We start from the raw sequence: 25,934 nt of genomic DNA on the forward strand, positions 1-25,934 counted from the left end.
GGATGTGCAAGTCAAAAACTAAGACTGCATTTAGTGTTTCTACGAACAGTCATGGGGAAGAGAGTAGTGTGAATGTTCATTAATAGTTATCACTATGAAAGGGTTCTCCATTGGTTAGTGTTCGTGTTATACATTTTACAGAAGGAATTTGAAATAACTCTTTGCATCAATCCACAAATCAGAAAATACTGTGAACATTTTATTTGTTCTATGTTTTTATGAATGAAATGCTCTGTAAATAAGGCAATGAATGATGAATGAAAACCACTTAAAAACATTCAGAATACAGAATAGATAGGAATGTTTGCCGGTGAATAAGTTCTACTTATTGTGGATGTCATGCGAGCATAACATGGTGAAAGCAATCAGTCTAAATTAACAATCGGGACGGAAATGTTCGGATTTCCAAAGGGAGGTTCTGTGAATAAATTAAAAATCAAGAACCGAAAGAATTGAACTATTCATATCTTAGACTGCACTGTAACTTTTATCTTTTAATGTTTCTTTTATTAGCTTTTCTTTTTAATGACTGATTTTAAATGCCATTTTCTTAATGTCTTTCATTTTTTGTTTTTCTTTTAATGTTTCTTTTATTATCTTTTACTGTTTTTAAATGCCTTTGTCTGAATGTCTTTCATTTTTGTAAAGCACCTTGAATTGCCTGGTGTTGAAAGGTGCTATATAAATAAACTTGCCTTGCCTTGCCTTGCTGAAAAAAATATTTTGAGGAAAAGACCTTCAAAGATATTTGCAAGACACAGAAGGTGAATAGGGTCTCCAGTTGATAACTCACACTAGGAAAATTGTTTTATGTTACACTAAATTAAATGCATTGTCAAAATATGTAAATAACACATTATCTAATTAGGTGAATTTAGGAGAAATCTAATGTGGCAAATGGACAAAGTTAGCAATTAACTAAATATGTAAAAGCATAGTTTTCTTTTCACTGAAGGAAAACATGTTCTGTACATACTGTAGCCCAAACTCCTAACATTGACCAGTGCATGAACATAACTGTGTTTTCCTGTAGAGTGTCCCCTGAAAGACTCAAATCAATACTCTCCACATCCTTCTCTCACCCGTTTTGTTGCTTAAAGTCGGTGTGTCCTTAAGCCGTTTACTTTGTTCCACTCTTCTTCTCCCTTGGCTCTCGTGATGCATGTTTGGCACATGACCTTGGTTTACAGCTTCTATTTGGTCCAGGAGACAGGAGTTTTAAAAGAGCAATGTAGCTCTCACTCTCTCCCCTCACCTGCCTCCAGGCACTTCTCTGCTGTTGACTCATGCAGCAGAAGTTACTGCCAGCGCTGTCTCCCACAATGCATCATGACATGTGCGTGTGTGTGCATTTGTGTACTCCATGTTGACGTGTGTGAGTGTTTGCAAAGGGTACCACTGCTCAATTCAGCCAGAAACTCTGCAGCCTGTCCTGACATATTAACATCTCCGCTCGTCTCTCAGTGTGTGTGGCTTACTGTTCATTCCACTATGCTGTTTAGGGTCTGCATGTGTTGGAAAACATCACATGGCAGCTTTGTGGCTGACAAACCAGGGTTCAGGGGCCATAACGGGGCCCAACACAGTCTTCAAAGTGAATCATATTTTCATTTTGTATTGCTAAATGTATGCCTTGTGAATAAGAATGACTCACACCAAACCACAATTAACAGGGAACAGAATTCAGTAATAAATGGAAAAAAACTCCCAAATGAGTGTTCTTGGTATGAATGGATGTAAAATCATTAGCATAATATGAAACTGCCAATATCCATAAAGCTACCTCGCGTTGTTCTGACAGATCTCTCCATCATGTGTCTCCACAGAGTTCAGCGATCATGTACGATGCGGCGAGGGTGCCATCTCCTAAGGATGGTGCAAACGGGATGGCCCAGCCGGTGCTGCCCGGAGCGGGAGCCGCTGCAGGAGCAGGAGGGCCGACGCCCACCGCAGCCCTACAGGCTAAAAGTGAGGAGGGTCAGCCAGGTACAGAGGAGGAAGAGGAGGAGGAGGAGGAGGAGGAGGAGCCCAAAGCTGAGCCCGTACTAGTGAAAAAGCCACACAGAGAGATTCTGGACCATGAGAGGAAGAGGAGGGTGGAGCTCAAATGTATGGAGCTCCAGGAGATGATGGAGGAGCAGGGGTATGTACAACCGTTGACGATTATAATTTGGGCCTCATGCATTAGAAAGCATTTTTAAAAAGGGCCCTATTATGCTTTTGGCTTTTTCCCTTTCCTGTAGTGTGTTTATATAATTTGTTGTGCGTGTAAATGGTCTGCAAAAGCTAAGTTCCTCTCCTCTCCCACCCTCTGCCCCGAAACGCCTCGATTAGACTTCTTCTTTACTTCATAGGAAGAAAAGAGCCTAGAGAGAATTATCACCAGGCTTTACAGAGTTTTATAAGATGCGTACATTTTAAACTCTCTGATTTTGTATTCAGCTGTTCTCAGACTGTAACAATTCACTGTACACTACCTGCTCAGCACCTCACAGCAGAAAGCCACATGTAGAGACTATCCGGGGAACATAGTGGATCATATAGCAGCGAAGACAGATCTTTCCCTCAGGAGCAGGTACCAAAACCAGAGGGAAAATTCACACAACTCTAAATAAATGACAATGAAGTAAAGACTTGCGCGATTTGAGAAGTATAATGCCTCTAAACTTGATCAGTGTACATTTGATCAAAAAGATTGATTTAAATTAAGAAAATAAAAACATTTTCTTTAATGTGTTGGCATATGAATCAGTCAGTTGAGTAGGTTTTATGAATATAATCTTATTCTGACAGCAGGGTCTTTACACAGGGATAACCCTTTCACATTGCCATCTGTATCATCTTCTCTCATCTGTCCCCAACGCTCCTGTCCCCCGGACAGACTCTGCTTCTTGTTTTACTCTCAAACCTCAAGTCAAATCATTTCTTCATTACTTCTGTCACAGTACGCCACTGATGACACTGTGTTGGCAGCTGTATTATTGTACTAATTGTTTAAAGTCCTCTAATACAATTACTGACACTGATATGTCTGTTACAATTTCATGGAGTGACTTGAAAGACTTCATTTAAATGTACTGACATTTTAGTGAATGATTATAGCCCACAAATGGAGCAGAACAGGTCGTCTTATACAGCTACTTAGGGCCATTGATTATGCTAATCTCATGAACGTTCAGCTGCTCATGGACAGTTGGCCTTCATTAAGATGAAACAAGCGGTTCAGAGATTTTAATAAATCCAGACTCAAAGAAAAAATGTATATGTATTGTAGGATAAGAATATGAAATATTCATGAGTTAAGCACAATTCGTGTTGAGCGGTTGAGTAAGCACTCCAGTTGCACCGAGTATAATATGCCAAGTGACATTACTGTTTGAAGTGAAACAGCAGTTGTTTATCTTGTTCTTACAATTGGGTTATTGAGGAGCTGGCGTGAGCAATGAAAGCTTTCCCCTTGCAGTAGAGCTCTTGCCATTGACAGGTATAATATATACCTGCTGGCTGCTGAGTCCACAAGCTGCACATAAACATTACATTCAAAATCTGTTAGCTGCCAAAGTCATTTTAACTGAGAAGAAAAAAACAACAAACCCCTGCAGAGAAATGTAGTAAACACAAGGGGCTGCGCTTTTGTTAGGAACGGGTGCGCAGCAGCTGGGTATCTGTGATTTACCATTTTTAGCAGCATGATATTTAAATAGGAAGAGATCAGGATGAATGCATTTTGAGTAGTTGTGATAGCTGGCATACCGTATAAACTATAATGTCCCTTTTGATTCCCTTTGAAACCCTCCCTAATGCTTGTATGATGTTAATGTTGTGTTGGGAAGAATAACGTGAAATACAAACAAATAAAACGAATGTGCAGGGAAGCTGTGATCCTGGATGGAACTGGAATAAGAAGCAGTCCCATAGTATCTGAAGGACTCTACAGGGATCTTTCTGGCAGAGACCGGGGTGCTTCCTGCTTGGCCAGCGCCCCATTCAGCATAATTGGCAATGTTCACAATCAGCAAGCCGCTGAAGGAGCGAGTTCGTGTCACTGTCCTCGCGGCTCCTCCTTACTGGTTGGGCACCGGTGGAGGAGCAGGCAGGTGCTGATGAGCCTAAAACAGAAGAAATGGTGTGTTAGGATTTTACACTTACCTCACGACAACAGTCACTGAAGGCAAGATGTTCAAGACACTGCTTAAAAAAACAATAACTCAATTACTTAACAAAATAGAAGGGACCGTTTCCTATGCTGGCCCCCCCCCCCCCCCCCTCTGGACTACACTGGCAGCCCCCATTAGAACAGCCAGGAGGAACTCATGTAACACATTTACTTAAGTTAATGTTAACATTGACAACAACAAAGCTTGGGAGATTTTAATGTTCAAAATCATTTATGACTAAATACTCTTAAATGTCAACCGTTTTACTTTCATATATTTATATATATTATTTTATAAACACCCCTGATAAGCTAAAATGTGTGGACATGAAGTCTACTTAAACAGTATAAGGTATAACTAAATATGATAAACTATCATCAACAGAATGTGTATACTACACTGTACACACACACACACACACACACACACACACACACACACACACACACACACACACACACACACACACACACACACACACACACACACACACACACACACACACACACACACACACACACACACACACACACACACACACACACACACACACACACACACATAATGCAAGGGTTAAAACATGGTGATACATGTCTATTTATACTTCAGCAAGCAACACAAACAAGATGGTTTATGTCTCTGAGGAACATTACTCATCCTTGATGTTGCTGCAAACATTTGAACTTTATATTAATGTCCTCCTCCTCCTCCTCAAGTAATGGTTCTTATTGAGGTTGCCATAGAGACAGATAGGGGAGAACACAGACCAACACAGCTTAGTCTGCTCCATTAGCATGATGTCTGTCCTCCAGCACAAAGTTAGGAAGAGATTGGTGTGTTTGTGGTGAATAATCCACAACCTCCAACAAACTCCTGCCGGAACCACCACAGCTCGCAGGCTGCAGGAAACTGAGACGGTAATTATTCTCTGTCAGCACAGAGAATATTCATTTTCACACTGATGCCTCGTCACAGTTTTTTAACATCACTCAAAAACAGATTGCAAAAAGTCTGATTGTATAAAAGTTGATGAGGAAATGAGTTTAACTCCGACCTGTGGAACTTTGCTGTCATTCCCTCTTTCTCCCCTTTTCCAATCAATCTGTATTTTATCGATAAGAAAGGCCTCCATTTTTCAAAACAGACTGATTCATTGTTTTAGAGTGTGCAAATGCATAAATCAATGCTCATGTGGGGGGTTTGGAGAAGGTAGAGACGGATTATCCTTCCCTATTCTTCCTCTAAGTGTGCTCCCCATTCCTGCTATAGTAAGCGTGATGCTTGTCAGGCAGTGAGGCGTGTTAAAAGTGCAGGGTGGAGCTACAGATTGATCTGACTGAAAGGGAATTGCTGGACACAAAAAAAGGAGGGGGTGTGCTTCGGCCATCTGTCAGGGTCCACTCGTCTCCTGGCTTTGAGTGGTTCCTCATGGTTTGAGACGATGTACCAGAGTCAGGACGTGGAATGGAGCGGCATAGAGGCAGGCAGCAGCTTGGCTAATGATGGCCGAACACCGGGAGAGCGGACAGCCGCGCTGACCAGCTCCACTCAGCGCACGAGCTCGCTGGCAGTCAGTCGCATTTCAAGGGTGCCGGCCACTCAGCTGAGCGCTGAAGCCATGCTCACACTCAAGTCATCTCGTTAAGCTATAATAAAAGGAACATCTCATTTGCCAGCTTGGCTCAGCACAGCTACAGTTGCCTCTCCAATGTTCCTCTTGAAATGAGTGTGAGTGCATGTGTGCAGGATTAAGGGATAGAGCAGGGGATGAAACACAGGGATGGGGACGGAGAGCCATGCCAAGCATTAGACACAATTAAAATGGTGGCTGGGGGTCGGTTTTCATTATTTATGGATATAAGCCACTAGGCTCAGACTATACGTCACCTCTGATCCCCCCATCCTGATTGAGTGAAGGATTAGGCTGGGGGGCAGGTTGGATCCCTGCCTCCTCCTCTAACCCTGCCAGCATGGCAGACTCTTCCCTCCTCCCTTTACTATCACCCCACCAATCCAACCATGCCCTTCTCCAGAGATAAGACCAGGATAAATAGTCTGTCATGAGTGATGGCCTCACCGTGGGAGCCAATTAGACGGTCTCAGCAATTAAAGCAGTCTGTTCATTTAGCTACCCAGCAGCATCTCCCAGTCAGGGTGCACTCAGTGCTCTGCTGCCACTGGGAACATTGCTCTTGTATGTATATTAGATGTGCTGCAGGTTACATACATTATAGGAGCTCTCAAGCAGCGTCCTCCCGGCCTGTAGCAAATGAAGTTAGTTATAGTTGCATTCTTTCTAATGGCCAGCAGGAGGTGACTCAACGAAGTCTGGTTGTAAAAAAGTCAATGAGAATATTGACTACTTTCCCAAAATAATTTATAGTCTCAATCCCTAGATTCAAGTCTTCTGCAATGGAGCGTGATGTACATTTAGTAAACGATGGCCCCTTTTAGAGCTCAATAGACGAGCTGGTATCGTATGATTTAGGGCTATGCTAGCTTGTGGTTGACAGATCTCTAAACAGCATTAACCGGCCTGGGTGTTTTTGTCTTAGAACTATCAACTTTTAAAAGATTGTTTTCCATCTTTAAGAGTTGATGTGAAAATGTATTTTGTTTAATGTTCGGTTGTACTGAGATCAACCCTCTTGAGTCTCTTGTTGTTGAAAAACCCAATATGGTGTTGGCAAAAACCCAAGATGTGATTCTTGAGGCATTCAAATGGTATCTTGTGAATCAATGGGTGACACGGCGTTATTACTACTACTTTGAGGAGATGGCACAGTACATTTCTGAAGCTCCGTCAACAACAAAGTGTTTCTTTCTACTAAAGGTGGGCAGTGTCTTTTATCAAGAGAGTGATACGATAAAACAGTTCACTGACAGATTTCAAGGTCAAAAGCTGCTCTGCATACAAAGGTCCAGATTCTATTTCAGGGCTGCTTTTCTCCAAACTAATTGAAGCATAAGGATTGCACATGATTTAAACTCCTGTGGTGTCTGAGGCTTTTTCCAGCTGCTCTAATGAGTTCTCTTCACAGGGCCACTCACTCAGATCTGCAGGCTACGTGGGGCTGTCTTTATACACATGAACCCCATCTGCCTAATGCCTGCACACGCAGACACACGCTAGAGGAAAGTGTGTGCCTGGCCTTTCTGTTTTGCATGCGTGACACAATGTGTTCTGCTAACAGTAGGGGCTTTTAAACCAGAAGGGAGAGGATGTTGCCTTTTTACAGGTACAAAAGGGAATACAAGCATTTCATTCCAAGACAGAACATACTGAGGTTTATTGTAGTACTCAGAAGTTAAATTGCTCCACTTTGGATGCTACTGCTGTGGTTTTGCCTTAATAACATCTGCAGTCAACGTTTTGAATTGCAAGAGACGTGGCTAGCTGGAATCTTATTAAGAGAGCTGCTCTCAAAGCCTCAAAAGCCAGAGCAAATAACTATCTCTGCTCTGATGGAGGTTTTCCTGCAAGCCAAAGCCTGTGTCATAAGATGATAAGCCTGTGTCCTATTAGACTGGAAATTGGAGGGTAGAACGACCTATTTCATATATTGTCACCGGGGGGACGAAAGCCAATATAGTTGGTCCATGCCGGTCAAAAGAGCATCAATTGCTGTTGTTACAGGAGTTCTTAGAGAAGATGAGCAATCAGAAAGAGGGTCAATGGCGGCTTGTGCTGCTCCTACCATTAATCTGCTTACTGTGGGCGAGGTGTAAAGGGCAGCTTTATATAGTGAGAGAAAGGCATACTCTTTCCTCGCTCTCTTTCTGCCTGGTCTTTGTAGTACCTGATATCCAACCACACAATATATGGCAGTAGAGAGCATCAATTAAAAAAGCCACTCCACTTGAGAGTTAAGCTATTTCGCTCTAAATCGGTGGGTCATTCTAAACTGAAATAGAAATGTGGAGGTGTTCGGGTCCGCCTTCCCACGTTCCCAGCGCCATTCAATCTTGCTAACTACATTGGCATCGCTTTTCCTCTTTACTCTTTGCAGCAGGATTGATGGCTGCAGAGTTTCGTAGGTGTACGGCAGCGCCTGGGGACGACTTGTGAAATAAGGCTCTTCAGACATGAAGCGCAGAAACATCTCTGGCAGCCAGAGGGAGAACACACACACACACACACACACACACACACACACACACACACACACACACACACACACACACACACACACACACACACACACACACACACACACACACACACACACACACACACACACACACACACACACACACACACACACACACACACACACACAGGTACCTCCTCTTCAAATCAATGACTATCAGTAACTATTCATTTTGCTGGACCGTGAGTTAATGGGGGGAATCAGTGGGTGCTCAAATCTTTTTAATTAGTCCAATCAACTTCTTTAATGGTGGTGATTTTTCATGGATAGGGTGGCCCCCCCTCCCTCTGATCGATGCACCCTGTCTGTCTCTGCCCAAATCACTGGGACTCTTCACGCTGCAGGCTGAGGGTCTGGGCTGAATGGTTTTCATTGTATTCCACTTGGCTTACTCTGAATAGTCCCACCTCACACACATACACACACACACACACACACACACACACACACACACACACACACACACACACACACACACACACACACACACACACACACACACACACACACACACACACACACACACACACACACACACACACACACACACACACACACACACACACACACACACACACGCGAGGGAATATTTTGTCTTCTTACCTGTAGTGCTATTTATTCATCTATATTGTATGAGTTGCCAATTGTTGAAGAAAAGGGCCAAAGGGATGTCTGCCTTTCCTCCAATGTAATGGAGTTTAATGGCACTCTGCTTGTGCAAAACAATACATTTACAATTCTAGAAATCATAGTCCGATTTTTTTTTATACACCTACTTAAGAAAAATGCATGAAGTCATGGTTAAAGGCTTGTGGTAAAATAATACTTGTGCAGTAATCAGCTGAGATGTAAAGTGAACTAGTGTGGTGCTATGCAGCATTTAGAATGTGTAAGCATTCTTCTGCGCCTAAAATAATAATACCTATGAATATACTTCCAAAAATGTCTAATTATTATCTTGAAAAGAGACATCGCTTTTTTTCAAATTAACCAAAAGTGCCATCTGGTTCCATTATATTAGAGAGAAAGCAGAAGACACATGACAACTCGCAACAAAATAATCTAGATTGATAAATGGCACGACAGCTCAGAGGATACAATATGTGATCATATTTATCCCTTTAACATTATTTGTCATTTGAATGAATTGTTATGAAGCTGAGAGTGACCGCTCCAATCAGCGCCTCCTCTGCACCGTGTGGGCAGAACAGATGGCTCGACAGAAAGCAGCTACCTTTACAGCTGCACGAAGTGCTCATTAAGCGCGCAGAGGAGAGAAGAGTTGTTTCACTGTGCCCATCCTAATAGACACTGACACACATCCATGTGTGGCCAACTAGGCATATTGATTCAGAGCTCTTCATGGATATCTGCCAAACTTCCCTTGAATGCAACTCAAACGTTTGGCGATGTTTTTCCTCTGACTTGTTTTGTCTAAAGATTCTGTCTTTGGAGATGACTCACAATTCACCCGGTTCCTCCCTGCAGACATTCACTGCTCTGTGGAGAATTCTCCTGACTCTGAGCAGACTCTTTATCGATGCAGCCTCACTACTGGGCAATAACTTTCACACTGTGCACGACGAGCTAGACCGACCGAAAAACCCACTGCCGAGACTCATGCTGAGAAGCTGTGCAGAACTTCAGTTTCCAGCAATTCAATGGAAGGCAGGGAAAGAAGGGGATACAACAGGTCGTGTCTCCTTCCTTTCAAGGTGTCTCCTTCCTTTCATTTAACGTTAACACGGTCAGCTGCGGGTGCCGACACTCTCATTGCCTCAACACAAAGAGAAGAAGAAAGTCCTACGGCGAGGGCGTCTGTTTGTTCATTCAGGAACCTTTTTCATGATTTTAACATATTGTCCACCCTTCCTTGACACACAGCAGACAGCTGAGAGTCGGCTAACGTACATCGATGGCTCCTGCGATGTGCATGAAAAGCCATGAATATAAAGTGTGTGTTCGTGGCCTCCATTGTGCTGAGTTGACAGCTGCTGGGCAGAGAGATTGCCGTACAGCAGGACCTGATGGTGCCGGCTCCTTCTTGTCTATTGGGCCATCTTCCAGCTATTTCAGCTCGCCATCGCACTTCTGCTAATCTCATTCTCCGCACCACCATTACGCTGATAGCACCAAACTCAGAAAACATGGTATGGGCTGCTAAATGTTATCTGGGAATAGCAAACACTCCTCAAACTAATGCCATTTCCACACTGAAATGAGCCCCAGGTTACTTTTCAATCCGATTTATAGAATGTATCCTGCTATGAGTGGGGAAAGGAATCTGCTGCAACGTGTGAGTCTCTGAGATTGACGGCTCCTCTGCACCAGCACTTAATGCAAGTGAAGCGCACATTTCAGATGTTATTACCTAATAAACAGGAAAATGAACTACCGTACTTTTCGGACTATAAAGCGCACCTGCATATAAGCCGCAGCAGCTAAATTGTCCATCTGTCTTTCTCTCGTTCTGTCTCTCAGTTCCACTTTTACTTTGGCGCGCTATCTGTCTCACTCTTTTCCGGCCTCCAGCTTTTCCTGCTGGAGCCCGCCGCTTAAAGGTGGCGGGCGCGGACCGGTCATAGAGCCCATAGCGTTAAAGGTGGTTAATTTTACCTGTAAAATCCATATATTTAGGAGGTTCCCTAGTGGCCGTTAGCTGTACAAAAAAAATGGGGAAAAAAGTCGTGGCTTATAGTCCGAAAAGTACGGTACATGGACAAAGGCACGTGTCGCAACCTACTTTTGTTCACTTTAGTTCTGGAGCTGTTTTCCATAGCGTGAGTCAGGCACTAAAATAGATCCCTATTCACAAATAGGGATAAATGCTACCGCAGGGGTAGGGGTTGTGCACGATGTTAAAATCCTCCAACTGGCCACCTCCAGCCCAACAACTGGCAATTTCCGACATAGTTGTGTGATGTGGGTGTGTGTGCGTATGTTCTGGCTCTACAACAGGCTGTTTTTCCTGCTTGCATCTATATAATTATTGACGTTGGGAGGCTTGATTTTTACAGGAAGAATAATTTTGCCATTGAACCATGTTATTTCATGTGTTATACAATGTTTATTTACAGTTTGCTAATTTGCACGATTAAATGCATACCAAGTTAGCACTTCATGTTTGCCTCGTATGAATGTGCACACAACAGAAACTGAATTACTAATTAAAACCTAAAGCACCTCCATTTCCTGTACGACTTGGATCGCTCTCACAATAATGTCTTCTTTATTGTGGCAAATTAGTGAACCTCAATCTGAACATACTGCCATAACCCAGTCACTCCTTGTTGTACTTGATACTTTATGTCTGAGTCTTCCAGTCAGTCTTACTCTGCGATGTCGGTCTCCCGGCAACACTTTCACAGCTTTGTGAATCCTTTCTCTTTCCCCCTCCCTTCCTCAGTCCTCCTTTCCACCTTCATGTTCCTCCGTCTCTCGAGCTCATTACATGCCATTACCACAGAGCAGAGTGTGGAGATGGTATGAATACACCAGGGAATGTAGACTGTATTAAAGAGGGCATGTGCTGTCAACTTCACACATATGTATCCCCTGTCTGAAGAATGGCACGGGACAGCAGCTACTTCATTGTCGCTGTCGCACTTGTTCAGACAGGCTGGATGAATTATTACTGTGAAAGTTTGATTCATTTATCTACAGCGCCAAATAATATCACCATGAAATGAAAGTATAACACTACTTTTGATGCTTGTCAGTTGCAACAACTCACAGCCACAATATATCTGAAATAAAAAGCCAGATATTCTCAATCGGAGAATATGAATACATCTACATTGTAGCACAGACAGTAATTGCTTTCGTGTCCCTCTGCAGTGGTCGCCATGTATTCTGTCTGTCAGCTAGCTGAAAGCTCCTCACGATGCCCCGCGGTTACTCTCAACTCAGCGCTTTGCTTACAGAATAAACATGACATGCTGCCTGTGCATGAACTTGAAACCCGTCAGGAGAGGGTGACAGTGAGTCATCAGAATATATATACAATATATCTAATTTACTTGGGAGTGTCCTTTTGAGTTGTATTGGGAAAGAGGACAAGAGAGGTCTTTGCTATGTGTTGTACTCTGTGTGGTAACTGGTATGAAATGGCTTCTTCACGTGCAATAGCTCAGCCAGTGTCAATGCTCTTATTCATCGTTACTTTCAGGAGTCAAAACTGCAGATTACTGATGAATGTGTGCCTCCACTAACTGCCGTGTCTTTACCTCCGTCCCCAGGTACACAGAAGAAGAGATCCGGCAGAAAGTGAGCACGTTCAGACAGATGCTGATGGACAAGGAGGGCGTTATCACCAGAGAGGGCTCACACACACAACCAGTGTAAGTAACTGTATATCAGGTTTCTTGTCTGTGATGTCCATCGGTACACCAAACATAGGGATGCAACACCAAAGCTTACATCTGTTTGGTGTAATGTATTTAGGTCTTTCACTAAAGTACAAGTTAAGTATAGTTTATGGGGCAAGGATAATACAAGTAGTATTTTTTATTTATTTACTGTATTTAAAGCCACAGTGGCCCAAATGTGGCCTGTAAGATATTCATAGGGCTGTTTTTGCTGATTTCTTGAAAATTCCTTTTTCATACTGAAGCAGTGTTTGATCACTTTCATCCCCGAGTTACAGGAGTGACGAGTCAGCAGGCAATAACGGTATAAGTCAATAAAATATGGGTTTTTTAAAAATGGTGAATCACTGCAACCCTGAGAGAATCATCACCACACTGTCATAAATGAGCAGAAGAAACGTAAGCTTGATCGGTAGTATGACACACAAACACGTCTGCTCACATGATCCGTGTTGCTGATATCAAAACATATATTTAAAATATAATATAGTTGATATTTATATTTCACTGATTATTGTTGCAATAATGTGTGCAACAATTTACAGGTGCAGGAGGTAAAACAGAGCCGCACGACAAAAGTATTTTTGTACGAATGGAAATGAATAGTAAAATTGTAAAACAGGAGGTCACAATACAAAATGAAAGGTCAGAAAAACATTGCGCCACACTCCAGGGTTTTCTTTAGGAATGAAAGGTTGTGCATGCAATGGTAGCAGGAGTTCCACAGACGAATAGATTTGGTTTGAAAGTGCCAATCTTCATGAAGATCACAATAACCTGCAACATCAGTCAAGCTTAATGCTGCCCTGCACAACTCAAGGAATTAAGGTTAAACCAAGAACGATGGAATATTAAAGGTAAACCACGAATGACGGAATATTAAATTATCTACACATCCGTATTTGTAGTTTATAGCTTATTTGTTCACATTCTGTCACATCTGGTGCTTTGGCCTCTCACGGCGCCTACACACGGCGGCGTGCGCTGACGCTTGCCGGCGGGCATGTCTGAAGCTCGACCAACAACCAATCACCTGAATCTCCCGCCCCGGACACACAAGCAGTGGTTTGATTGGCTCGAGCTTGTACTGGCATATGATTCGATTGGCAAAATTAGAACATTGCTCTACTTATGCAGCGAGCACCGCTTTGCTCCCACAATGCAGTTTGGCGAGGCGTGACGTCACCCCATTCAAAGTGAATGGGCAGAAGCGTCGAAGCGGCAAAGCACGCCGCGTGTGTAGGGGCCGTAACAGTCCCTATTCACATGGCACGGGCAACAAGCACATGGATTACTTTGACGCAGAACAAACAGATTGCACTGGTAGCTTGTTGATATCCTAACGCACAAAGTATATCCTTGGTATTCAAAGTGAATGGACAGAACGCGTTGAAGAGTCAACGCACGCCGCCGTGTGTAGGGGCCGTAATGATGATGAAGTTGTGGTACGTTTCAAGGTCATATTTCTGCCCTTTTTACTGGGAACAAAAAAATCGTATGCTTACTAAATGCGTCTAAATCTTAGTTATGTGCCATGGATTTGTATTCTAAACGTTTCCATCTAAATACTTCAGACCTGTTTTACAGTTATAATCAGAACACACATTTTATTCGGAATCATATCACCCCGGTCCTCAAAGAACTCCACTGGCTCCCCGTTTCACACCGCATCCATTACAAACTCCTGGTCCTCACTTACAAAGCCCTCCACCATCTGCCCCCCCCCCTACCTCACTGACCTCCTCACCCTCTACCAACCACCCCGGTCCCTCAGATCCTCATCAGCTGGTTTGCTTTCAATCCCCAAGGCCAAACTCCGGAGCTTCGGGGACAGAGCCTTCTCTGTGGCAGCCCCGAAGCTCTGGAACTCCCTCCCCCAAGACCTCCGTGAGTCTGAGTCCCTCACCCTGTTCCAGTCCCGCCTCAAAACCCACCTCTTCAACTCTCTATCCATAAGCCCCCCCCCCCCCTCTCAATCAACTTCCTCCTGACTGCTTTTCTGTTTTGTTTCTTTTTGGTTTGTCTTTGTTTTTGTTTTGTTTGTCTACCCTCCCTCCCAAATGTAAAGCGTCTTTGGGTTCAGAAAAGCGCTATATAAAATGTATTTATTATTATTATTATTATTATTATTAATAGCACTTAAATAGAAGGTCATATTTTTTTTTCCATTTTGACTCAACCTGACATTTATACTAAGATTCATGACGGATTGGTCTTGGTGTGTCAAAATCATATCGGTGTGTATCTTGGCACGAAGCTCATGGGTAGAACTGATGCTTGTTTGATTGGTGAAAATTGTTCCCATATGTTCCTAAAAATGAAGCACTTTTTAAAGTAATTTATAGCCACTTATTTTGTGATCTCCCTGACAGAATCCACTTTGACAATCACTGCCCTCTGTGCATGCCTTATTATCTACCTCCTTTTTGCCGTTCATTCTCTTTGTTTCTCTGCAACTTATTTATTAGAAAACCCAGAGTTTTGTATTCTTGATGATAAGTTAATTATATTAAATGAATCCTAATAAAACCAGACAAAGCCATACAAGCCAAAATAGATTTTTAAAAGCGGTTATGAGAAATGGCCTGCCATTTAGCAATGTCTTTAGGCGGTTGGCCCAAAAGAATACGGGTTGTGTTTGCAGAAACGCTACACATTATAATTTGGATCTTTGGCTTTTTCAGTCATTTATAAAAAAATAATAAAAAAAGGGAATTGTTAAACCCTGATGTTTTAAAAATAATCAGAAGCATTTTAAAGTATACTCTAAACTCTGCTGGAAGCCAGTGAGGCAAAGATTGCCGTGATAATTGCCAATTTGTTTAGCACTAACCCTTAGCTTTGAGTGCATGCTGGAGGTTTGTTGCGACTGAATAAACGGGTTGAACTCAAATGCACGACTCACACAGGTTTTTAACAAAAAAGGTTTTATTCAAACCAAAGCTCAGCGACAGTGGTAAACGAAAACGAAATCACTCTTAACGAGGAAAAAACACTTACAAAACAAAATCACTTCAATGAGGAAAAACAATAGGAGCATGAATATATGAATACTTAGACAAGACGTGGCTCAAAGCTCTGCTTGGGATTCTTTCTGGCATGATACGCTGGTAAACGAACTGGCACAGGACAAAGGGAGACGAGGACAATAAATACACCAGGTCATGGGGAACAGGTGGAAACAATCAGGGGCGGGGTCGACAATCACAGGAGTGGGAGACACACAAGGAAGGGAGGTCAGAGTATCTGAAACGAGAGGGAAGGTTACTATTCAAAATTAAAGGGGAAAATCACTAGACAAAAACACTTAACTAAACTAACATAATTTGCGAGAGATGGCAAGGTTCCCATGTGAGGCGAGAATTAAAGTAACATAAATAAATGTTGAGGGTATAATCTCCATCCAAATCCCACATAGATACCCCAAAGGCCAGCAGGACGTAGGTGTGGTGTCCCCTAACAGTCCCTGCAGCATACTGTGGGTGTAATGATTTAGAGAGGCTGGGTGTGAACTAATGACGGTGGTAATGATGCTGATGCTTCCTGTCTCACTGACTAGACTAATGCTTCTCCATCCTCTGCACTTCAGCCGGTGTCTGGCATTAACCAGTCCACCCAGAGGAGGAGGGAGGTGTAGAGGACTGTAATAAGGAGCCTTTACATATTTGTTTCCAGTAGAAAGTCAACTATGAGGATACCGAGAGCGTACTTTGTTTTGCTTTTTCGCATGAGTTGAGTTCACCCTCAAGGGCACTTCTGAGTCAGGTCCATTTAGGATTTCAGAGCTTGCCTCAATTTCTGCAACCTTCCCTCGTCAGAAAGGCCTTGATGTGGAAAATTGGAGAAGGTTGTAATGTACGAGGTTGTTATCCCACACACACTCAACACTCCCTGAGGCCTTCACACACAAACACACACTTTCTGACGTATTCTGTCTCTCTGCCCCACCATTGTTACTTCACATGTCAATTGCCTACTTCAGGAGCATTATGTGAAACATGCCTTCATCCACCCGTGGGTTGCCCTCAGGGCAAAGCTGTGCTTCAGGCCCCCTGATACTCACTGCCTGCAGCAATAAGCAGATTCACAATCCTCCACATTAAGGTCATATAAAGAGAGAACCCCAACGAGGGGCCAAACAGCCAGCTGTATCATCTCATATTGATGGTTAGCTTGTGTCACCGCCGTGAACATTTCTGTGACTGTTTGACCAATCCTGTTCCTTAGAGGAGGAAATCCACTGTGCCACCTGGAGGTTGACATTTTGGTTTTTAGTGAAATATCTTGAATACATTTTTGATTATATTAAAACAACATTTTGCCCAAAATGACTTTTGTGATACCTTATGTCTCCACTAGGGCAACTATGATGTTAATCTCCCTAAACAATTTCTGTATATTCATGCAGAATATGTATTGTGTGACCTGCACCAGTTAATCTCATCATCATTTAAGTACAAACCAATGCTACATGACTTCAAGCAAAATAGATGGATATATAAAGAGAGTACATGTGCGTGGATTTACTAAAGGAAAGAATGCTCCATCACATTCTCAAATATAGAGCTGCCTCCAAGGTGTCTGGTTGTGCTTGGCTGGGAGGTTTGATTCAGATCTCTTCCACTGGGCATATTAATATTGACAGGCTAAGGCCCTTCAGCTGTAGCTTAATACTCTAACACACTAGCAGTAAACAGCCGGCAGTAAGCAGATGAGCTAGCTCCTAACTCTGTTTACTGATGTCCCACATTGATTTCCTGCACAATGGATGTGAACACGGGCCGAGAGAAGGAGTGCAGTGCGTAAAGCCGATCAAGTTTCTACACAGAGACTGTCCGAAGCCAGCAGGATCATGGGAAGCTCACTCTGGACTTCAATAGATATTCAATATCTGATCTAATGCCTGATATATCTTCAATAGCAAACAGAAAATCCTTTCATTCTCATCAAAAACGTATTGACTTGATGCACCAAAAACATCAAGGCTTTTCCTCGAGGATCTCAGAATTGATCAGCTAAGCTTAAAGCTCCTGGCCAGTCATACTTTATCTCAATATGACAACCATAAATCTACTCAATGTCGCCCCACCCTCCCACTGAAGAGTAATCAATCCGACCTCCACCCACCTCCTCCCAGGATAACACACTATAACTCTCTGCAGCAAAATAAATATATCCAGGCCTCCGGGGGCAGAGTGGCTGTCTGACTCTGAGTAGGGATATGAATTTGCGGCACTACTTTGTGCTGCAGACTGACCGTAGTCCATCACTGCCACGTCCCAGGGACAGTGACTGTTAGGGAGCCTCTCTCCTCAGCGGGCCACTGTCCAGCACGGAGACACTGACTCATCTGCCTAGCAGAGAGGCTGTGTGGACCAGGAGCTGGGCAGATGTCTTCAGCATATTGGAGCATGGCAACACTTGAGAGATTAGAGACAGGCTGGGGAATTAGTTGTTTTATCTTTAATGACTAAGCACGGGGACCACTAGATACTTCCAAATATTGCTAATTGCTCTTTTTGGCATTTTGCTTCACTCTCAGCCCTACAGGGACTAGTCGTTGGCAAAAACAAACCTGCATGTAGATGTATAAACACCATTTCTGGCTTTTCTTTCCAAATGAAAAGTGGATTAACAAGAAAAATCTAATGCTGTTCAATTTCCTGAATTTTCGTAACACTAACTATTTCTGGAAATCACATACTGGATATATAAATATTTAATGTGCATATTCACTACAAAGAGCACTGTAGTGTACTCTACTGCCGTATCTAATATTTAACATTGGTTTGATGTTTATTTCTGCCATCTTTTTCAAGAACTATATAGATGTTTAACAAAATGCGCAGATGACTTTACCCTGAGTACTAGTGATGGCCTGTTTCCTCTACAGCTGCAGCTACAACCTTCACTCATCAAAGGGGTCAAGCCTGGCAGGCAAAACCCAGGGCAAAGATCATTTATAAATCACAAAAGCTGCTTCTTTGGCAGCTCCTCTCATCTCTCACCTTGTTCTTCGATGTTCGATTTTTCAGCTCTTTGAATTTGTAATGGTTTGATGTTCTCCCTTAATCTGAAGTGTCATCTGTTCTATATCGACTCACACAGTGTTTCACAAAAGACTTCCAAACCTTATTACAATGTAAATTATCATGTGAACTGAGTCACAACCACACTGCCTACACTTGTTTACTTCTCTCCCTAATTGGTTCGTTTTTTTGATTAACAATAATAATGTTATTCAAGAATATCCATCACATTATCATCGAGTGTTTGCGTGTGTGTGTGTGTATCTGTGCGTGGGTGATTTGCAGTGCTCTGGATGGCTGTCATTGGGCAGTGAGGTTTATTTCGCTGGTGCTTTGAATCCCTGCTCTGCCCAGTGGGGCTCAGCCAATTAGGGGTTGTGTTGCTCATCCTCTCCTAACGAGCCATCAGGCCTGTGCCCCACTCAAATCCTTACACACTCTCCTTCTAGTTTCTTCACACTTACTCTGACTGGGATTGAAATTGCATTCTTGCATACTATTCATGCAAATGATAGTATTTATGGGTTTAAAAGATAACCGATTTGTAAATGCAAGTAATGGGATTCAGCTGTAGCCTACACTACCAACATTGAACTTATCAAAAAGTGGGAACATTCTGAAGTTTAAATGTACTTATAAGCCTATATTACACTATTGGTGGACAGTAACAAAAATTGTAAAATCAATGTTCCTCCCATCTTTGCCCTGGGGTTCCTTTCCATCCCTGAAGAGACACATTTGTAGCTGCATACTTTACTATATACGGAATTACGGACACAAAACAGAACTATATTTTGTATGCAGTATGTAGTACGTCACTACGTGTGACTATGTGTGTATGCAGTACATAATATTGCGATTTCAAACACAGCCGTTGTTTTTTCTTCACCAACCTTCCTCTCTTCAGAAGTGAAACTGTCTCTGCACCGTGTGCCGAGTGTGTGTTTGATGTCCTAACTAGAGACACACTCTTCATGCTTTGTCAACTTCTTTCTCTATACGCTTCACCCTCTTCCTCTCATCACTCCTGTCTCCTTCCTATTGAGGCTGCAGGGCTTTTCATTGAGGTTATGCTTCTGTCAACATCACTCAAAACCAGATAACTTCTACCTGAACTACCATATGCTACATCTTGGTGTTAGAAGTAGCAGCAAGCCCAGAGCATGACCTGCTGGGTTTGCAGCAATACTGGGACTACCAAGGTCAGACAGATAGGACTGCATAGTGGGGGAAATAATCAGTGCGGTGTGTTCTTTATCTATTTCTTTAGCCTAGCCTGCAAGGTCAGATCTGGTAGATCAGAGGATTCCACATAGGAGACGAGGGAGTTGTGGCACAGGGAGGATTAGGGAGGAGTCTGCTGCCATCTGTTGTGAGGAACAAGTGGGAAGGTATTAATCCCACAAGCTGAGCTGTAAGGGCGAGAGAGATGATGATATTCTCACTGCTGGGGTGGGAGAAGATCACAAATGTCAATGTCCAAGTAAAGTGACAAAAAAGTTTAGTGTGTGAGCATCACACTTTCAAGTAGCGTTGTTTCTGAGGTTGTTTGCACCCAAGTTAGCCACCAGATGGGTTGATACATGCATTAGCCTGCAGCGTAGCTTTAGCAAAGTCTGTCCACCTCCTTGATCCAGACTGAAATTTCTCAGCAACTATTTCATGGTTATTGATGAGACATTCATGATCCCAGAGGATGAATCCCACCGCAGCACCACCAGCATTTTCACACAGCGATTTTGGTCAAATGCCTCAAAAACGTAATGTATTGGAGGAAATTCAATGACATTATGTACAGACTTCCCCAAACTGGTTGCGGCATAATTGGGTCTGAATTGTTAGCTAATTTAGCATTAGCGCTAGACCGATTACCAGTATGCTTATCGATATTTGGATATTGCTATATACTGACAATTGCAGTTCAGGCATGACATTAAGTTTGTCTACCAGACCGCACTGCCAAGTTGAAATCTGAGGGAAATGTGTAAAGGCAGTTTGTTTATGCTATTAGTTTGATTTGATTTTTAGAATGACTTCTCTAAACACAATGTATCCTTATCAGATCTTTTAAACTCTCAAATACCAATGGCAGAATCAGTCTGGGTTTAGGAAGCATGCTAACACACTCATAGCATGGCAGACTTTCACTGTGAAGTCAGGAATGATTTTTGAGAAGGGTTTGCCTTATTTTACAGTTCTTCCTCTTAATCACAATATTCACACACTTCCCATTTATGATCCTTGATTGTTGTATGTTCAGGGTCAACCACCTGCACTACGAAGCTGATTATGGACAGAACCATCAATTGGTCAGCTATGAAGATGGAGACTATGACCATGATTACCACAGCGACAACAGGTAAAGCACATGTTTGAACACACATACTGTATAATGGAGATGTGATGACCGTGGCGTGATGGCGTGTGTCTTATGATAAACAAGAATGCTCTTCAAATCCTCGACCCTCTCCCAGTAACTAAAGATAAACATTTTATATTATTTATGTTTTTAAAAAAAACACACAATGCAGATGGTCATTCAGATTTTGATTTCTGAATTTGTCACTTTGCAGAAAATATAAATGTCCTGTTTCCATGATATGATATTTGGCGTGTTATGGCAGAATGAATTAAGGACATTAGAAAATATCCCCTTATCGACTTGCGCCGTAGCAAATAACTCTAATCAAAAGTGTGTTGCGATACAACACACTTATATTAACATTCACTTGTGAATTATTTCTGCCTTTCTCATTTGGAATCTCCCCCCCCCTCATCTTTGTTCTCTCCTCCTGTGGCCTACTCAGAGTGAAGAGGAAATCAAGCAGCTCTCCATCCCCTCGTCCAAAGAAACGGAAGAAGAAGAAATCTGGCCGCAGAAGGAGTCGGTAAGTGGAAGCAGCTTTCACTGATGAAGTGGTTTCCATTTTCTCCATTTTTTCTTGACGGAATAATTACACTGGGTTCTTTAGTGAAATTATTTTTGCAAATATTGTAACGAGCCATCAGAAACTAATTGAGAAAAGGAAAAATAGGCAGTCATTAAAAGCATATTCTCATTTTCCATTTTCTTTTGACAAGGTCAGCTAGAGAAATAGAGAGAGGGAAGAGGTACATTATAGAGAATAAAGAATAAGAAGAGACGGGCAGAGAAAGAATAGATGAATTACATCGAGAGACCGGCTGAGCTTATATAGGATCTCACCTTTGCTAACAATGATCTGAAACACAATGATGAGTCAAAAGCCGGTAGCCCCTATCTGAGGCTTACTTCATGGCATGCATATTTCCCCTTCTCTCTATCAAAAGGTTTGGCAGCTCCTCACCCACTCACAGAGAGAAGAAGAAAAAGAGTGGGAAGAAACACAAGCGAGACAGGTGAGTGTGAACATGCTGTGTGAGAGTCAGAACAAGCAAGAGCCTCAGACTTTCTATGGCTTTGTCAACAGTTGCTTTGACAGTGATTGGTACTGATAGGAGGGAAGGGAAGGGAAGGAGGAAAGACCCACGGATAGGAAGTATCATAGGAAGTATCAAAAAGTGTGAAAGCAAACGAAGAAAGATACAAGTAAAAAAAGGGAAAAGGAAAGACAAAACAGAAAGTAGAAAAGAAAAGAAGAAAGGGAAGTCAAAAGTATAGCAAGATGAAGGACGTAAACAAAGTAAAGGATGAAAAGCAAGAAGGGAAAATAAGGGAAGAAGGAAAGGATGAAAGATAATCATCAATAAGAAGGAGACAAAGACAGCAAAGAAGTTCAAAGGAAGCATCAGCACGGTTGAAAGAATGGAGAAAAGAAGAGGAAAACAAGCTGATAAAGGAAGGGAAGAAAAAAGGCTTAAAGATATGAAAAAAAGTAAAAGAAAAAAATGAAACGTAAGACATGATAAAGATGACAGAAAGGGAAAAAGGAATGGAAAGGAGAGATACATGACAGAGAGAGCCAGAAACGAACTAGGTTAGACATTACTCGTGAAAAGATGAGAGGGAAGACGGAGAAGAGAGAGAAATTACAAGAGCTCATCAAAAAATACTCTTGCAATGCCTTGGGATATCACAACCACAATATGCAATTGTAGAGTGCCCCCCCGATTTCTCCGCTTCCCCGCCTGACTCCGGGGTGCGAGGCTAAATGTGTTGTTCTAATAACCCGGCCTGTACGGGGGTGCACAACACAAGAAAATGAGCCTCTCACCAAACTGCTGAGCTTCACTGCACCGCCCCGCTCCCTTCCCCACCTCCCATCCATCCACCCTTCCTCCCCCTCCCTCCCTCCTTCACACAAAGCTGCTCTGCATTGCAGGCACTGTTGGTGTATGAATCATGTGTAGATGAACACAGGGGCAGAATGCAGGGTTCCTCCCTAAATCCTAGTCTCCTTTTTGAAAATGCACATTATTAGGAGCTCAAAATGGATATTTCTTGTTGTTTTTATTATAACAACATTCAATAAAAAGGGCTTGTGTCCATTTGGATGCATACTATAATATATAGGGCTGTACCAAATGGATTTTATTTTGATATTCAAAGCTTTCATTTCTTTTTTGAATGAAACCTTGATTCACTTTCTGGGTCTTTTATGAATGTGTTGCCAAAAAGAGAAAAGGAAAAAATCCTTGAACAAAATACTCAACTTGAATAAAGTTGTTTATCTGTCTTTTTTTTATTCAATCCACTTTAATTGATGAATATAACTTTTAAAGCAAAGTTTTTTTGTGATTTGAATTTGTTACTTTAAAATAATCTGGACTTATTGGAACTGCTTGGATAAAACGAGTCAGAAACAGTTACCTTCTAGTACACAGCCACCGTCAAAAAAAAGTTATAATAATATTATAACTAGTATTATTCTGCATCTGTGCAAAAAAGACGTGCAAACACAAAAACGCAACAGATGAAATTGGATTCAAAATTCAATGTCAAGGTTGTGAATGAAGCTTCAAAGCTTTGAAGTCCTCAGTGAAGCCCTGCTTCTCTGTCCTTGTGGTGGGAGGTAAGGTGAGGGATGTAGCGGTGACCTGAGGCTGTGTGAGAGAGAGAGAGAGAGAGAGAGAGAGAGAGAGAGGGAGAGAGAGGAGGGAGGGAGAGAGAGAGGGAGATATGTTGCGATCGCTCTCTCTCTTACTCTCTTCTCTCTCTCTCTCTCTTTCTGCTCTTGTCTCTCTCTTTCTTTCTCTCTCTCTTCTTTCTCTCTTTCTCTCTTCTCCTCTCTTTCTTCTCTCCTCATCTTTCTCTCTCTTTGTCTCTCTCTCTTTTTCTTCTTCATCTTTCTCTCTTCTCTCTCTTCACTTGCTCTTCTCTCTGTCTAATAAGTCCCCAGTTGATTCTCTCCAGTGGGGAAACAGTCCTGTATCCGCCACATACATTACTGTGACGGCTTTATTACTCCCTTTCGGTGGATCAACACACTTTGCTGCTGCCACTGCCTCCCACTCCACTGCATGTTGTATGTAGGTGTGTTAAACAGCAGGGGGGATGGAGTGCTCTTTATGAGAGCAACGCTCGCAAACCGGTCTGACTAATCACCATGGAAACTGCAATGAGGATGAAAGTGATATGGAGGTGATGTTTCAGTGGAACGCTGAGGACTGGGGAAGGGCCCGCCTTCCCGTCCTTGCTGTATACTCAGTGCCTGGTCTAAGAGAAACTGGTGTATTATTTGTATTGCTCTGGCGCAGAGAGCAACATCCTTTTACAGCCAGAAATATATATGTCTTTGAAAGTGTGGCATCCAAACCTGTAGAACACCAGCTGGAAAAGCCTGATGAGAGAGCTCCCTGTGGACATCTCCACATAAATGGACGTGTGCATGTGATTCAGACGTGCACGTCCCTAAGAGTGCAGAAATACATGGTGAAATATTCCATTTAGAAAACATGATCCTCCTGCTGGTCACAGTATCTTGAACACGTTCATATTCCATGACAAAACTAAGCCTGAGACTGGGCGCTTTGTGTGTCAGCGTGTAATTCTTAGAACGCCGTTTTCATACATCTTGAGGAATATCTGTCGTCAAATGTACATACATATTTTATTGAATTCAATTAATAATGTTCTGTCCACTCTAAATACGTTTAAATTGACATTTTCCATGTTCTTTTTTAAAATGGGATTTGTAATTCATCCTCTAGCTTTTGTCCAAAATACTACATCCGATTTCTTTAGCGTTAAGTCATTCCCAGAACCACTTAAACTCTGGAACATTGTTATAAAAAGATATGTTTCTGTGTAAAAGGTTATCCAGCCGTATTGCTCAGTAATCCCCTGCCCCTGGTGCACACTTGTGCACTGTGTATGAATTATTCAGTTTATCATTATGATGATTGTGGTGTTTTCTTATCGTTACAGATCTGCATCAGGCTCGAGAAAAAAGAGGAGATACAGGTGTGTATGGAACAAGGAAATACACAATACATAATAACATGCATAACATGTGTAAGGTGTGTGTTATTGTCATTTATGCCTACTGATTGTTCAAAAGACAATGCAATCCGTATGGGTGAGTGGTACATTAATTGAGTTCCTTTTGCAAAGGGTGTGAGTGCGTGTTTGCCATGCTTTGAAGTACTGTACACTGTACTTCGTTATCTTACATAGGACATTTGTTTCAGATCCGGCAGCCCAAAGAACAAACACAAAGACAAGATCAAACAGAAAAAGAGGTGAGCAGCACACCTTATCACTAAGGTGCCATTTAAATGAAAAGCCTATCGGTCTGCTTTTTTCTGCACAAGAGTTTCACATTGTATCAGTAGCACTTGGCGTGCACAGTATTCTACAGAAGCCCTGAGAGGCAAGGGAGAGATGTTTAACTTTAACCAAAATGTGTTTTTCAACAACACAAATTATTCTGAAAAAACAGTTTTCTCAAGTATGAAAACATTTGGTGAAAATACGATTTAGAAACTTTGAAAGAATGTCCAAGAAAAACCTATTCAGAAGGGAACACCAGAGCGGGCCCGAGGGGCTCTATCCAATGTGTGTGAATAAACACATCTTGTCCTCTGCACACAGTGATACATGAACAATAGTCTCAGTCAACCGTAGGTCCATTTGGAAGCTGGTCCGGTGTCTCATACATTTATATTAGTATTTTTGTACACCTACTATCCCAGCCTCAGACCCTCAGAGACTGCTAATGGCCGTAAAGCCCAGAGTGAATCTTCTAAGCATTCAACACAATCCCCACTGTCTTGATTAGAATATATATTGAAAGTGTTTGGCAGAGCATG

The 25,934-nt window shown here is 42.3% G+C and overlaps 1 protein-coding gene across 2 annotated transcripts in view; it reads left to right on the top strand.

The window, feature by feature from the left end:
- The window catches only part of srrm3 (serine/arginine repetitive matrix 3), an 81,837-nt gene that overhangs the window by 41,298 nt on the left and 14,605 nt on the right, over positions 1-25,934 (top strand). For both annotated transcript variants that reach the window (XM_034098336.2, XM_034098337.2), the window contains exons 2-8: positions 1,827-2,143; positions 12,547-12,648; positions 20,965-21,063; positions 21,512-21,592; positions 22,014-22,082; positions 25,051-25,086; positions 25,314-25,364. In XM_034098336.2, coding sequence (XP_033954227.1) covers positions 1,839-2,143; positions 12,547-12,648; positions 20,965-21,063; positions 21,512-21,592; positions 22,014-22,082; positions 25,051-25,086; positions 25,314-25,364 — 743 coding nt within the window. In that variant the 5' untranslated portion in view covers positions 1,827-1,838. The remainder of the gene's footprint in view (positions 1-1,826; positions 2,144-12,546; positions 12,649-20,964; positions 21,064-21,511; positions 21,593-22,013; positions 22,083-25,050; positions 25,087-25,313; positions 25,365-25,934) is intronic.

Source organism: Pseudochaenichthys georgianus, chromosome 14 (assembly GCF_902827115.2).
Source record: "Pseudochaenichthys georgianus chromosome 14, fPseGeo1.2, whole genome shotgun sequence".
In the NCBI taxonomy this organism is placed as follows: domain Eukaryota; kingdom Metazoa; phylum Chordata; class Actinopteri; order Perciformes; family Channichthyidae; genus Pseudochaenichthys; species Pseudochaenichthys georgianus.